The sequence below is a fragment of the Colius striatus genome, chromosome 13 (genome assembly GCF_028858725.1).
Source record: "Colius striatus isolate bColStr4 chromosome 13, bColStr4.1.hap1, whole genome shotgun sequence".
Classification (NCBI taxonomy): domain Eukaryota; kingdom Metazoa; phylum Chordata; class Aves; order Coliiformes; family Coliidae; genus Colius; species Colius striatus.
Window position 1 is genome coordinate 7867547 of NC_084771.1, and position 15181 is coordinate 7882727.

Consider the following 15181-nt stretch of genomic DNA (forward strand, 5'->3'; position numbering starts at 1 on the left):
TGGCCTGAGCTGGTCTCTCCTCGACAAGCCCCGTGTTCCCTGCAAGAAATGACACACTCTGGGAGCAGTTGTGGGGGGAGGTTCTGCCCTGCTGTCACGCATTCCTGTCACCCAGGGCAAGAAACCAAAGCCTGGGCTGATTGGGATGCTCTGCCCCCTGAAACTCATCACACTCTGCCCGTGGAAACGGAATTGTCTCCATTGGTGCCACCTGAGTGTTTCTCAGCTTTCCCAGCAGTCGCTGGTTGCCTCTAAGTGGGTTCACAGCTCTGGTAAGTGCTTTCCCCAGCCCAGGGATGTGGCAGCAGCAGGGTTAAGAGCTCCTGTAAGTCCTTGCTCCTGTCCCCAGTAGCTTTCCCCAGCCCAGGGATGTGGCAGCAGCAGCGAATGGCGCCTGGTGGAAGCTGGGCTGGAGGGGTGGAAGCCAGCACTGGGGTGGGAAGGGGCTGCTGCAGCACCCTCTGGGCCTCTCTTGCCTTTTCCTGCCATGCTGTTATCAGAAGGAACTGGCTGGGTTTAAAATGGCTCCAGGCAGGGCTGTGGGTGCAGGAGGGAAATCTGCACTGTCCTCAGCCATGGAGATAGTGAGAAAGAGAGAGACTCCTGTGCTGTCCCTGGGCTGTGGACTCTGGGAGATGCCCTGAGTGCCCAGGCTCCCAACCAGCAATGGCAGTGGTGGTTTGCTCCCCATGCCAGGGGTAAGTGCTGAATCCCAATGGGAATCTGGTCCAGACAGAGCCAAGGTGTAATTCTGGGGGTCTGGGTCTGCAGAGGGGGAGAGGGGACAGCGGGATGGTGGCTGTGGGAGCGTGGTGGCTGCATGCAGTGGCCATCCTGGCTGGTCCAGGCATGATGTGACCACCTGCCAGAGCAGAGCTGCCCCCACCACTATGGCAGCCAAGTGCCCAGTGAGCACCTGGAGGGCTGGGGCCAGCTCTGGGGAAGGACAGGAATCAGCCTGGAATGAAACCTTTTACCACTCACATGTCTTTGGTTCCACTTGGAAAGTCCTCAGCTGGCTCAGGCCACCTCTGTCCTCTCACCTGTGGGTTTAGAGGCTGGGAGAAGTGCAGGGGGTGTGGGCTTGGGCTTGGAAAAGGGCTGGGAAGTCACTTAAAATCCCATTACTTCCCTTCTTTCCTCTTTTCTTTCAAGCTTATTGTGGCTTCCCTGTGAAGCAAAAGGGCCTTTTTGCTGTGAAACGGCTTCCCACAGTGCTGCAGGAGCTGCAGCTCCCTGGCACTTGATGGTCATTCAGCTCCCCAGGGACCCCACATGCCTTTGGCCCCGTGTCTCCATCCCCACCTCAGTTTCCCTTTGATCTGGTGCTTTGTACCTTGTCCCTGGGAATTGGGCACTGCCAGGTGCCACCACCCTGCAGGGACCTTTGGGGTGGGCACATGGCTTCTGTTGCTGGTGAAAGCGCAGCCTCCAGCTCCAGGATGGCTGTTTGCTGCATCTCCTGCCTCCACACACCCCCAAAGCTGTGCCAGCCTCCTTCCCCAGCCCAGCACTTGGTGACAGGACAGGGACACTTTTTGGGGCTGCCTGGCTGGAGCCCAAACTGCTGCTGTTGCTTTTGGTGGATGTTTCTGGTACATTTTTCTGTGGCCTCTGTTCCTCATTTAAACCCCCTGCAAGGCTGTACTTTCCATGCATGTCACTGTGACACAGCCTGCCCTTTGTGCTGCTGCCTCACCAGCTCCCACAGGATCACAGAACCCCACAGGGGTGGGGTGGGAAGGGCCCTGCAGAGCTGCTCCAGCCCAACCCCCTGCTAAAGCAGGTTCCCCTGGCTCAGGGGGCACAGGAACGTGTCCAGGTGAGGTTGGAAACCTCCTGAGCAGGAGATTCCACACCCTCCCTGGGCAGCCTGGGCCAGGGCTCCCTCACCCCAAAACCAAAGGACTTGCTCCTGGTGTTTAAGTGGAACTGTTTGTGTTCCAGCTTGTGCCCATCACCCCTTGTTCTGTAGCACCCAGTGCCAGGACAAAGTGTCAGCCCATTCTCCCTTTAGGTGGGTGCTGATATATATATATAAAGATATGTAAGTGCTGATAAGATCCCTCTCTCAGCCTTCTCTTCTCCAGTTGAACAGCCCCAGGTCTCTCAGCCTTTCCTCCTCACACACATGTTCCATTCCCTCAGCATCTTGGTGGTCCTGCCCTGGCCTCTCTCCAGCAGTTCCCTGTCTCTCTTGAGCTGGGGAGCCCAGAACTGGACCCAGGACTCCAGATGAGGCCCCATCAGGGCAGAGCAGAGGGGCAGCAGAACCTCCCTGGCCCTGCTGGGTGGTGTTTTTGCTGATGGAGTTGCAGTGTGTTCCCAGGCGAGGCTGAGCTCCTGCAGCACCATCCTGGCTCCTGAGCCTGGCTCTCAGGGCCCTTCACGCCCTCGCAGCCACCACGGCGTTTGCTCTGCGGCCTCGGGACGGGGCAGGAGCCCAGTGGCAGGGGCTGGTCCCCATGTGTCACCTCTGGGACACTGACCTGCGTGTCACTATCAGGGCTGTGCCACTGCTGCTTTCCATTATCACTGGCTGCCACAGCCTCTCCTGCGTGACTCAACAGAACTGCCCAAGCAGCTTTCTCCAGCCCAGGCACTGAGGTCAGGCGTGTTGTTCATGACACTTTCTTCTTCTCTGGTGGGTCTCTGGCCAGACTGGGGGCTGACACCGACCCTCTGGCACACTGACCTGAGCCAGAGGAGGTTCTGCCAGGGAGGCAGACGGGGAATGCAGCTCCCTCTGCCACACCATGCCATGCTGCTTCTTCAGCATCACAGCCAGAGCTGTCCCAGGCTGCTGCAGGGTGTCACAGATGCCACACATTCTGCAGCTGTATCCCCCTGTGGCCAGGGAGCTGCAGAGCTCTGCTGTGTGCTGCTGCAGTGGGCTGTGGCCATGGCAGCACATGAAACATCATCAGGTGCTCTGGCTCCTCACAGCTTGGACCCACAGGCAGGTACAGATCCATGGTGCCAGTCCAGGCTTTGGAGCACTGGAAGGTCACAGGGACAGGTGAGGCTGGGAGGAAGCCTTGTGTGTAAGTGGCTCTGGAGGAGATCAGCTGGCAGGAGCAAGTCACTGTGAGGCTGCAGCTCAGGGTTGTGTTCAGTGCTGGGCCCCTCACTCACTGTCAGAGGGACACTGAGGGGCTGCAGCGTGGCCAGAGCTGGGCTCAGAGCTGGGGAAGGGGCTGGAGCACAAGGGTGCTGGGGAGGGGCTGAGGGAATGGGGATGTTGAGCCTGGAGAAGAGGAGCCTGAGACCTTTTTCCCTGAGAGGTGTCAGCCCCTGTGCCAGGCTGCCCAGGGAACTGGGGAGTGCCCAGCCCTGGAGGGATCCCAAAGCCATGGAGCTGAGGTGCTGAGGGGTCAGTGCTGGGCTGGGCAGGGTGAGGGGAGGGCTGGGACTGTAGCAGCTTCAAGGGCTTTCCCAACTGAAACATTTTGATGATTCCAAGACCTTGCAGGTCCCTGTCTGCCCTGGCTGCTTCTCAGTATCCTGCAGTGAGGTCACTGACTCCCCCAGTGCCACAGAAAGAGGAAGGAGAAGGGTTTTGCTGAAGGAAAGCAGCTTCTGCAGCGGGAGGCTCAGCTGCCCCCAGGTGACCCTCAGCAGCACCTCTGGCCTCTGGATGGGACAGGATGCTCCCAGGTGCCCAGCTGCAGCAGGGACCTCATCCACAAGCTGTGGGAGGTGGCTGTGGAGCAGGAGCTGGCTGTGGAGCAGGAGCTGCTCCTTGCCCAGACGTCAGGGCCATGTGACGGTGCCACCGCGTCACGGCTGCCACCGTCACAGCCAGAGGGATGTGACTCCTCACGTGGTCAGTGGGAGCTGAGCTGTGGGATGGGGCAGTGCTGAGGGCACTGGGGGCACTTTGATGGCAGGGGAACCTCTGACAGGTCCTTGTGTGAAGCCACCAGCTGTTCCAGGCTGGGATGGTCTGTGGAGAGGAGGCTCCGAGGGCTTCACCAGTCACAAACCCTTCGTGGGGAAATGCTTTGGCCCCTGCCCAAGTCCCACTGGTGGAGGATCCCACTGGCTTGGGCCATCAGGACAGCTATTACTAATCTAATTAATCCAGGGCAATGATACTAATTAATAAATGTTAGTAAATGATGTGACATATGCCAGTGCCCCTCGCTGCTCCCCTCTGGTCTGTCCCTCTGCCCAGCACCTCTGCTGTGCTCTCCCCACAGGCAGCCTGGGGAAGGGAATCCCCCTGCCCTCTCCCTTCCCCAAGACAGCCTGATGTGCAAGGGGAAGAGGTATTTTTAACACTTACCCTATGGTTGTTTCAAGGATTGAGCCAAGAAGAGGAATTGACATCAAAGGAAGGATTGCTTTGGCTTTATAAGGAAACCCTCTCTATTCTTCCTTCCCACCACTGCCAATGCAAAACCTTCCTGTGAAGAGGGGCTGGTAAAAACCTTCTGTTCTAGGAGGCAGCAGGAGACTGGTGTCAGAAGTCACCTGACACTGTTCCCTGTGCTGGCACTGGTTTCTAGTGCCCTGGCACCCCAAGGGAAGGGGAGGGGTGGCAGGAAGCCCCTCTGCCCCGGTGCTGGGCACGGCTCCCAGCACCCCTGAAGACGTGAGGTGCCTCTACCCACACATCCTCACTTGTCCTCTCTCCTTCCCTCCAGCAGCTTTTCCTGGCCATTGCTCTGGGAACCCAGGTGCTCTCTCCCTCCCAGCTGCCATCCAGCCCAAGGATGTACCTACCTCCAGGTCCCAGGGTAAGGCACCATTCTCCCCTGGAGGAGTCTGCCCAAAAGCAACAGGGTTAACAGGGGAAATGTCCTGCTGCAAGGTGAGGTTTGCCAGCACCAACACAGCAGGTGAGGGCTGGTTCTGCAGGGTCCCAGGAGGAGATGGTGGCCCAGCAAGCAAAACCACTGGCCAGAAGGTGGCAATATCCCATCTCCTTTCCGGGCCCGACACGGTGCAGAGGCAGTCAGCCTCTTATGCCAGGATGGCTCTGGTTTGGTTTGCAAGCTCTAACCCCACTCAGACCCCACTTTGGACTGACAGCTCAGGACAGTGATCCACATTCCACCCAGGTGGTTGGGCATCCTCAGCATCCATGTCCTGCTGCTCAGCCTGCACTGGCCAGAGTGTGTGCCACAGCAGCAGGAGGAGGGGGGTTCATAGAACCCCAGAGTGGTGCAGATTGGAACCATTCACCCAGCCCCAGCCCCTGCTAGATCAGGTTCCCCTGGCTCAGGGGGCACAGGTGGGGTTGGAAACCTTTCCACACCCTCCCTGGGCAGCCTGGGCCAGGACTCCCTCACCTCAGCATCAAAGGGCTTTCACCTCCTGTGCCAGTGGAACTGTTTGTGTTCCAGCTTCAGTCCATCACCCTTGTCCTGGCACTGGGTGCTACAGAAAAAAAAGTGTCCTGACACCCACCCTTTAGGGACTGATCAGCACTGCTGAGATTCCCCCTGAGCTCAGGCTTCTCTTCCCCAGGCTGAACAGCCCCAGGTCCTGCAGCCTTTCCTCATGAGCAAGATGTTCCAGGCTGGGGTTTGACTGGGAGGTGCAGAGTCCAGCCTCAGGGAGAACTGACCCAGGCCCCAGGATGTGCTGGGGCCACCCAGCTGGGAAGCAGCTTCTCCTGGAAAGCCACCCCAGACCTTCCTCCCCCTCCTCCAGCACAGAGGTGGGTTTGTACTTTGCCCACCCTTGTGTCTTGCTCAGGGGAGATGAGGGGGGTGCTGACCTTCCAGACCCCTGTGTCTGAATCCCTCTGCAGGCTCTAGTTGTGCTGATGGTCACTTTTTCTTGAGCTGCCTGAGGCAGGTGGTAAAATAACAGTAGAGATCACACCAAAAGGCTCAGTATCTCCTGCAGGGCCCAAGGTCACCCTGAGACCTCCCCATCCCTCAGCAGAGATGTGGCACTGGGACACTCTGGAGCAGCAGCCAGCAAAGCAGCTGCTTCAGGATGCAGAGGAGTCCATGGCAGATCAACTGTCAGTGGGAGGGACTGGGACCCCCCAGGGCCCCTGCATGTCTCTGGCTGGAGCCTGAAGGAGGTGTCTGCTCAGACATGGCCAGCACACAGAGTGATGCTCTTTGCCTGGCAACTCCTGCCTTGCACAGAACTGGTGAGCCACGGCCCTCACCCTCTGCCCACTGAGCACATGATGCCCAAAAAAGCACCCAGACACCTCTCAGCACTGACAAAAGCAGCTTTTCCTGGTCAGAAATTTCCTAATCCCTCCAGAAGCTGACAAGATTCCCCCCCAGCACAAATGCCAGGGGCCCAGGGCATTTCCCTGCTCCCCAGGCCTGAAAAGGGAACTTGCAGCCAACGTGATTTCATAGCACCAGGATCCTTGGGGTGAGAGCAAAAGGAGCTCCTCCTGGGCTGGTGTGAGGGAGAGGTGTGGGCACTGCACCTGAGTTGGGGCCAGGGGGACAGAAGCTCTGCAAGAGCCATGACTGGGGAGGGGAGATGCTGAAGGCATCTCGGGGGCTTCCAGAGCACAGGCAGGACTGAGCCCACTCGGGAAAGGTGGAAGCCCAACTCTGTGGCTGTGGTGAGACTGATCTCTCACTTTGGTCTCTCACCACAGCTGATGAATGACTTCATGGCCAAGGGCTCCAGGCTCTGGAGAGTCCCACAGCACCCAGCTGGTGGTTGTACAGCCCCAGGAGCCCCAGGGTGCTCTCACCCTGTCCCACATGGCACCAGCCTGGCCCCAGCAATGGCTGCTGCTTCATGGGGCTTTTCTGTCTCCCCCCTCAGGGCCCTGTGACAAGCCAAACCCATCATCCCAGGGACTTACAGGGACTATCTCTCATTGCAGAGCCCTCAGTAGAAGGTGGAGCAGGTGATGGGGATCATCTGCCACATGCCCCCAGCAATGGGAATCAGGAAGAGTTTGATGTTACCCAGCACAGCAGTGCCAGGCCTCAGGTACCACTGGAGCAAACCAAACAGCAGCTTTCAGGAACAGCAGGGATGCTGGAGGAGGCTTTGGGCTGACAAGGGAGTGCCTGAGATGGGCTGTAGATCTGGGAATGGAGACAATTACCTTCTGTCCTACAGCACTGGTGAGTTCTGGCCCTTGGAGCCACTGAGGCTGTGGCAGAGCTCAGGACTGGTGTGGGCAGGGCGTCTTCCCAGCAGTTCCCACAGGATACAGGAGCTGGGGAGTGGTGAGACCCTTCCCTGGCAGCTCTGTCTCACTCTCCCTATGGTGTGATGCAGCCTCAACCCCTCACACACACTCGTGTCTCAAACCAGTCTGTGGGTTTCATCACACAATTTAATCCTCCAAGAGGCTTCTAATGGCCATCACCAAATGTGGAGATGGTCAGGGTGCTTGGGTTGTGTCTGGGACCCAAAGGAAGGCCAGAGCTCACAGGGCTCCCCGGGATGGATGCCCTGTGGGCGCATGAAGTCTGCCCAGCTGCCTGTGCTTGACCTCCCTGCAGGCTGGGGCCCACAAACTGCTCTAGCTAATGTCTGACTGGCCCTTACATCTTCCTCTGTGGGGCAATGTCTGGGGCTGGAGAGGGCAGCACAGGCCTTTAATTAAGCGCCTTGTGACCCTGCTTGGGATTTGGGAGTGACTCTGCTGCTCTCTTGGCAGGAGCCTTCCTCATGGGCCATTGCTCTGGGACAATGCACCTTGGCCTTTTCATCCCAAGGGAGTAGCTTGGGAAGGTCAAGGATCTGAGCCACTTGTCCCAGTTTTAGTGCACGTGGCAGCAAGTCAAAGGGAGGTCACGGAGGGGATGCTGGCCAGTTCTGTCCTGGAAAGGGAAAGCACCTTCCAGTGAGAAGGGAAGTAGCACAGAGACGGAGAAAGTGAAAGCCCAAAGCAGAGGTCTTCAACTTGTGACTGTTTCCAACAGAAGCTGGTGTCAGCTGGGCTGTCTCCCAAATGTCACACACCTGCAGGAACACATCAGCCTGCCTGGTTCCTGGAGGCTGCCACAGCAGCATTGCACTTCTGGTTTATTCTGCTTCTGGAAGAGTTCAGAAGGTTCAGAAACAATACATGTGCAAGCCCTGGAAATGTCACACAGCACCAGCCCCTCTGCATTTTCCCCCACTGCATCTTTTCTGTCCCATGGGCTCTCTGTGAGATAGCCAGTGGATCTGAAGCTCATTTTCTTGGCCTGGAGAGGCAAACTGTTGTGGAAACTGGTTATGGTTAAGGAGTCTAGAATTAGCCATATACATCAAAGCCCAGTGACAGAGTCAAAGCCAAGTCCTTTAGCTGTCCCTCCTGCTCCTGTGTGCTTTGGGAGACTGAGGGCAGCAGAAGGCCCTGTGCCAAGCATGGGCTGGGGTCTGCAGCAGTGGTGAGCTAAAGGCAGCCCCAGGCTGAGTCAGAGCCGGCTCTGGCCATGTTTTCTCATGGGCACATTCAGGTTTAGGGCTGTTTCTCATGTTTGCATGGGCAAGGCTGCAGAGTGGAGAGAAATGTTCTCCCAGACTGCCTGCTGAGAGAGCCCTTCCACATGTCCCCTCTGCTCCCCCTCTTTGTCTGCAGTTACGAAACCCACCAGCAGCTATTGATGCCCTGAGCAGGGGTCAGTAAGAGAGTTTGTCTGGAAGAAAAGGGTCTGGGGCTGAAGCTGGTGTCTAGGGGCAGGATTTCCTCACATTCAATGAGCTCCAGGCCTGGCACATCCTTTGGCTGAGTGCTCTCCAGCCTGGTGAGACCAGTGTCCACACCCTTGATTGACACATCTACATCTGGAGCCCTGGTTATTGTGGGATTCTGACTGGCCCAAGGGACTCTGGAGACAGAGGAGGCAGCTGAGACTTTCACTCTTTCTGGGTCAGAGAAAATGTTTTTTTAAAGCTTCTTGCAAAGAAACTAGGGGGGGAAAGCCAGAAATGCCCAGCAGCCTGTGCCAGCCCTTTTGGTCCTTTGCTAACGTTCTCCTTTTATGACTCCAGTTACAGGCCTGAGCCCCTAAACACTCAGCAAAGACACGTGGGTTTAACTTTGCAATCCCACAGCTCTCCCAAAGATGCCAGGGGCAGAGGCTACCATGGGCAGAGACCAACACAGCCCCAGTGCCCATCATGTGTGGCATCTCTGCACCTGCGGGGCTGCGACGGGGATGCGGCAGCAGGGAGCTGAGTGGGGTATGTGCTGAACCCTCTATCCTCAGCTCCCCATGGTGTGACACACGGGATCCCGTGTCCCCAGCTCCCCATGGTGTGACACACCAGACCCCCTGTCCCCAGCTCCCCATGGTGTGACACACGGGACCCCGTGTCTCCAGCTCCCCATGGTGTGACACACCAGACCCCGTGTCCCCAGCTCCCCATGGCGTGACACACGGGACCCCGTGTCCCCAGCTCCCCATGGTGTGACACACCAGACCCCGTGTCCCCAGCTCCCCATGGCGTGACACACGGGACCCCGTGTCCCCAGCTCCCCATGGTGTGACACACGGGACCCCGTGTCCCCAGCTCCCCATGGTGTGACACACGGGATCCCGTGTCCTCAGCTCCCCATGGTGTGACACACAGGACCCCGTGTCCCCAGCTCCCCATGGTGTGACACACGGGACCCCGTGTCCCCAGCTCCCCATGGTGTGACACACGGGACCCCGTGTCCCCAGCTCCCCATGGTGTGACACACGGGATCCCGTGTCCTCAGCTCCCCATGGCGTGACACACCAGACCCCGTGTCCCCAGCTCCCCATGGTGTGACACACAGGATCCCCTGTCCCCAGCTCCCCATGGTGTGACACACGGGATCCCCTGTCCCCAGCTCCCCATGGTGTGACACCGGACCCCGTGTCCCCAGCTCCCCATGGTGTGACACACGGGACCCCGTGTCCCCAGCTCCCCATGGTGTGACACACAGGATCCCCTGTCCTCAGCTCCCCATGGTGTGACACACGGGATCCCGTGTCCCCAGCTCCCCATGGTGTGACACACGGGATCCCCTGTCCTCAGCTCCCCATGGTGTGACACACGGGACCCCGTGTCCCCAGCTCCCCATGGTGTGACACACGGGACCCCGTGTCCCCAGCTCCCCATGGTGTGACACACAGGATCCCCTGTCCCCAGCTCCCCATGGTGTGACACACGGGATCCCCTGTCCCCAGCTCCCCATGGTGTGACACACGGGATCCCCTGTCCCCAGCTCCCTCCCCATGGTGTGACACACGGGACCCCGTGTCCCCAGCTCCCCATGGTGTGACACACGGGACCCCGTGTCCCCAGCTCCCCATGGTGTGACACACGGGATCCCGTGTCCCCAGCTCCCCATGGTGTGACACACGGGACCCCGTGTCCCCAGCTCCCCATGGTGTGACACACCAGACCCCGTGTCCCCAGCTCCCCATGGTGTGACACACTGGACCCCGTGTCCCCAGCTCCCCATGGTGTGACACACGGGACCCCGTGTCCCCAGCTCCCCATGGTGTGACACACCAGACCCCGTGTCCCCAGCTCCCCATGGTGTGACACACGGGACCCCGTGTCCCCAGCTCCCCATGGTGTGACACACGGGACCCCGTGTCCCCAGCTCCCCATGGTGTGACACACGGGACCCCGTGTCCCCAGCTCCCCATGGTGTGACACACGGGACCCCGTGTCCCCAGCTCCCCGTACCCCGCAGCACTGGCTCGTCTCTCAGTCGCTGCCCCGGTGCCGTGTCGGGGCCGGCCGCTGCCCGTAGCAGCTGTACCCCCCTCTCCGCCCCCCTCCCCGGCTCTAACCCGCTGTGAATGGCACCGAAAGCGCCTTTGTTCCCCTCGCCGCGGGGGAGGGTCGCGCTGCCCGCGGCTATAAGAGGCGCGGCGGTGCCGAGCGGCCCCGCTCCCATCGCCGTCCGTGCCATGGGCCGTGCCCCCGCCGCCGCCGTGTTCCTGTGCCAGCTGGGGCTCGCCGCGGCTCTCCAGTGGCTGTGAGTAGCGGTCCCTGCGGGCAGAGGGGACGTACCCCCTCCTCGCTGCCCGCGCTGGGGCTCTCCCCGCCGTGCCCGGGGGGTGCCGGTGGTCTCGCCCCGCTGACAGCCGCCCTGTGCCCGCAGCGGGCTGGCGGAGAGCGGCGGCGGGGTGCGCTGGAACGAGAGCCAGCACTGCCGGCTGCTCGCCGCGCTGCTGCCCGACCAGCTCCAGGTGTGCCGCAGGAACCTGGAGGTCATGCACAGCATCGTCCGGGCCGCCCGCCTGACCAAGAGCGTCTGCCAGAAGACCTTTGCAGACATGAGGTGGAACTGCTCCTCCATCCAACGTGCCCCCAGCTTTGGCCCTGACCTGCTGAAAGGTAAAGGATGCTTCGGCCGCGGAGTCTGTGCTCGTCCCTGTGCCCCGGCCAGCTCCCCAGGCTGTGTTGCAGCCCTGCTCTTCACCTGAGGGGTGGCCGTTTCCATAGAATCACTGAATCATTTCTCTTGGCAAAGCCCTTGAAGCTGCTGCAGTCCCAGCCCTGCCCTCACCCTGCCCTGCCCAGCACTGACCCACGGCCCTCAGCACCTCAGCTCCACGGCTTTGGGATCCCTCCAGGGCTGGGCACTCCCCCAGCTCCCCGGGCAGCCTGGCACAGGGGCTGACACCCCTCTCAGGGAAACAGTTCTGCCTCAGCTCCAACCTCAACCTCTCCTGGGGCAACTTGAGCCCCTTTCCTCTTGTCCTCTCATTGCCGTGGAGAAGAAGCCGACCCCCACCTCCTCACAACCTCCTGCCAGGGAGTTTTGCCTCAGATCTATGTTTTGGAGGAAACTTGCCGCTGTTGCACTGGTGTTAATCCCTTGCAACTTAAATTTGCAGGAGATGACAGACAGTAACTTGCACTTCAAACAAAAACGGCTGCCAGAAGCTCCAAAACACAGGGGGCAGAGGTGGGGACACGGGCTGTGTATTGACGGTGCAATCTAAGGGCTGGCACAGGTGAAAAGAGAAAGGCTGGGCCCTGCTTTTATCCTGTTGCAAGACGAAAACTCCCTCGTTTGCACTGTGCGACCTTGGCGAGGAGGGCTCGGCTGGGCAGGGAGGAAGCCCATCTCCCCCTCTTCTTCCCAGGAACCCGGGAGGCTGCGTTTGTCCACGCCTTGGCAGCAGCGGCCGTGCCACACGCCATCGCCCGCGCCTGCGCCTCGGGAGAGCTGCCGCTCTGCTCCTGCGGCGCCGGCCCTGGTGAGCCCCCCGGCCCCGGCTCCCGCTGGGGCGGCTGCGGGGACAACCTGCGCTACGGCCTCCAGCTCGGCGCCGCTTTTGCTGACAGCGCCTTAAAATCCAGCAAGGCGGGGACGCAGGCGCTCCAGGCGATGAACCTGCACAACAATGCCGCGGGCCGGCAGGTGGGTAACGGGGGCTTACCGGCCTGCTGCAGCCCGGCGCGCCTCGGCAGCGGGCATGGGGCACGGATGGCAGAGGTGCCTAAGGTAGACTCCAGACACGCTGTTGGGATACTTCTCCTTCCAGTCAGGCGGGAGGCAATGAAAGGTGTTTGCAGACACATCTCCTGCTGCTACCCGCCCCCCCAAACATCCCCAAACCCTTTCCACAACTAGCACAAGGCGTTTGCCTCTTCACACCAGTACTCCCAGTACTTCCTTCTGCCCCTCTCCTGGGAGTGGAGGCTCCTCCTGCCCCATGGCCGGGTGAGGAGGTGGCCGTCCCACACTCGTGGTGGTGAGGGAAGCACCAGCCCCGCTGCGAGCTCCAGCGGCACTTGCCCAGGGTGAGGCTCTGATCAGGGGAATGAAGCGGGGCTGAGTCCTTGATTGCCTCAGTAAGCAGCTGAGCTCTTTCATCTCTTGACATTCTCCATGGTAGCAGGAGAAAGCAGAAGCACTTCACCTGCCTTCTTGTCCTCTGCAGGTGCTGAGTGACTCCCTGGCTACCAAGTGTAAATGCCACGGGGTGTCAGGCTCCTGTTCAGTGAAGACCTGTTGGAAGGGACTGCCAGGCCTGGAGGAAATTGCCTCTGACCTTAAGTCCAAATACCTGGCAGCTGTCAAGGTGACCCACAGGCTCGTAGGGCTCAGGAAGCAGCTGATCCCCAAAGAAATGGACACTGGGACAGTGAGAGAGACTGATCTGGTTTATCTCATCAACTCTCCCGACTACTGCGCACCAAATGCCCAGCTGGGCTCCCTGGGCACTCAGGACAGGTAAGAAACTGCTGCAAAGATGCTCTCACTCAGCCTCTGGTTTTGTCAGTGTCCCCCTGGGTTTGAGAGCTTGCTCTGAGTAGCTGGTGTGGATGGGTAGTTCCCCACCTAGATGGGGACAGCACAGAGACCGCTGCAAAAGGTTTGCTCTTCAAGTCCCAAAGGAGGCAGGAAGGCAGATGTCCCTCTCACAGAGCTGTGCAGGTGTACAGGCAAGGGAGAGCCTTCCCTGAGAGCCCACCAGCAGAGGCAGAATCCACCCAGTAAGGAGACAGAAAGGGAGGTGGCACCTCTTCGTAAAAGCTTTTGGGTGCTGCCTGCCCTGGGTGGTAACTGGGATGGTTCAGCAGCCGTGTCTCCTTCCTGGGGCCATGGTGGGGGTGTGGGAATCCCTGTCTGAGGCAGAGCTGCCCCGGGGCTGTGACCTGCAGTCCCTGTTAGATTTAGCAGTAGCAGAAGCTCCTGTTCCTGGCCATCTGCCCTTCCTTCACCATGGGAAGCTCCTGCCCGCAGTGTGGTGTAGAGGGAGGGTGCCCAGCCTCAGCCAGAGCTGCTCTCACGGCACCTCTGTGCCTCCTGGCCCTGGGGGGAGGCCAGGGCAGGGAGCTGTGCTGGGGCAGGCAGGCTCAGTCCCTCGGCTCGTGCCTCCTCCTGCCAGGCACTGCAACAAAAGCTCGGTGGGCAGCGACAGTTGCGACCTGCTGTGCTGCGGCCGCGGCTACAACAGCTACACGGAGGAGGTGCTGGAGAGGTGCCAGTGCAGGTACCGCTGGTGCTGCTACGTGGCCTGCAAGAGGTGTTGGCACAAGGTGGACAGGTATGTCTGTAAATGAGGGCAGAGGGCTCCGGGCTGCCGGTGTCCCCCGCATCAGAGCTGGACACACAGCGGCCCTGGCACGGGCTGCTCGGGGCAGCTCTGCCGGAAGCCTGGACTCGGTTCCCGTGGAAGACCTCAGGCTGAGAGCTCCCAGGAAGCTCAAGGCTGGAGCCCGGCCTCTGCTCCACCTCTGCAGAGCAGGACAAAGAGCTGCCCTCCTGCAGCTGACCAGCAGCCCTGCCTCCAGCTGGGCACGAGCCATTGATCACTGGGCAGGCACAGGGACCCCAGGCTGCCATTGTCTCCTGGCAGGAGGCTCCCGACAGTAGCCTGAAAGCAGAGAATGATGGATGGGAAGGGAGGTACAGTGTTGTCAATTGGGAGAAGTCTGCAGGGGAAGAAACCTGCCTGGGGTGAGGGGGTCACGGCCAGCTCCTTGGGGACAGGCTGCTGTGGGCTCACCCAGCACCCCGAGTGTTCCTCCTCAGAGGCAAACAGCAGCCCGGGGCCCTTTGCAGCATCTGAAATGAAGACTGAGCTTGGACATGTGGTTATGGCTCCAGGAGACAGAACTCATCAATCCTCCCCAGGACCTGCACAGAGATCCCTGCTGCTTTCACTGGTGGCTGGTGAGAGCAGGCAGAGCTGGACAGGAGCAGGGCAGAGTGGCAAGTGGCACCCAGCAGCCTTGGATCAGCAAGGCAGTGCTGGGGCTTCTGCTTCTGGGCTTCTGCTTCTGTGTTGCAGGTGGAAGCTCACTCAGCACCTGGCTTGTGTTTTCTGTCCCTTCTTTCAGACCAGCAAGGTTTTCAGCCCATTCCTTCCAGTCCCTCAATTCCAGGTGTGCTGGCACTGGCAGGGAGACAGGGCACGACTCCAGGGCCCTTGGGAAACCCAAATGGCCCCTGGGTCTCTGTACTCAGTGTGAGGGGCAGGCTGGTGTGTGGCTTGTAAATAAATGTACCTCTCTGTGACACCTTTCCTGGTCAGGCTCCTTCCTCCACCTTCTCAGAGAAAGCAGGGCTGTAAGGAGAGCAGGAAGCCCCTGTCCTACCCTTACACAGCAGGGAACAAGCTCTGTTTTAACTCTTTCTACTGCTTGTTGGCTCAGGTTCATCTTTAATCACAGATATCTGTCAGCGTCAGGTTCCTGCACACGTGGCAAGCCCATTTCAAAGTTGCTGTTCCCCATTTCCTCAGGTCTCTGAGGTATCCAGCTCCCTGGGATGCCGTGCTGGTGGCTGGGGTCGTTT

At 59.8% G+C, this 15181-nt stretch overlaps 1 protein-coding gene across 9 annotated transcripts; it reads left to right on the forward strand.

The window, feature by feature from the left end:
• The first annotated feature begins 187 nt into the window (after positions 1–187).
• Positions 188–14902, forward strand: LOC104557296 (protein Wnt-11b-like). 9 transcript variants are annotated; one of them, XR_009819645.1, is made up of 11 exons: positions 2569–2607; positions 4650–4742; positions 6821–7067; positions 8932–9123; positions 10596–10900; positions 11027–11262; positions 12018–12295; positions 12819–13111; positions 13770–13928; positions 14125–14557; positions 14725–14902. XR_009819645.1 is itself a non-coding variant. In XM_062006620.1 (10 exons), the coding sequence occupies exons 5-10, from the start codon at positions 10722–10724 to the stop codon at positions 14255–14257; spliced, it is 1278 nt and encodes a 425-aa protein (XP_061862604.1). In that variant the 5' UTR covers positions 188–272; positions 4653–4742; positions 6821–7067; positions 8932–9123; positions 10596–10721; the 3' UTR covers positions 14258–14902. The 9 variants fall into 9 exon arrangements, 8 of the variants coding, with proteins under 8 accessions (XP_061862604.1, XP_061862603.1, XP_061862602.1 ...); XM_062006620.1 differs by lacking the exon at positions 2569–2607 and adding an exon at positions 188–272 and having other exon boundaries at positions 4653–4742; positions 14125–14902; XM_062006619.1 differs by having other exon boundaries at positions 2545–2607; positions 4653–4742; positions 14125–14902.
• The last annotated feature ends 279 nt before the right edge of the window (positions 14903–15181 follow it).

Coding starts and splice junctions, on each gene's coding strand:
- LOC104557296 (XM_062006620.1), top strand. CDS start 10,722: ATGGCACCGAAAGCGCCTTTGTTCCCCTCGCCGCGGGGGAGGGTCGCG. Junction 12,296..12,818: donor ACAATGCCGCGGGCCGGCAG/GTGGGTAACGGG, acceptor TGTCCTCTGCAG/GTGCTGAGTGACTCCCTGGC. Junction 13,112..13,769: donor TCCCTGGGCACTCAGGACAG/GTAAGAAACTGC, acceptor TCCTCCTGCCAG/GCACTGCAACAAAAGCTCGG.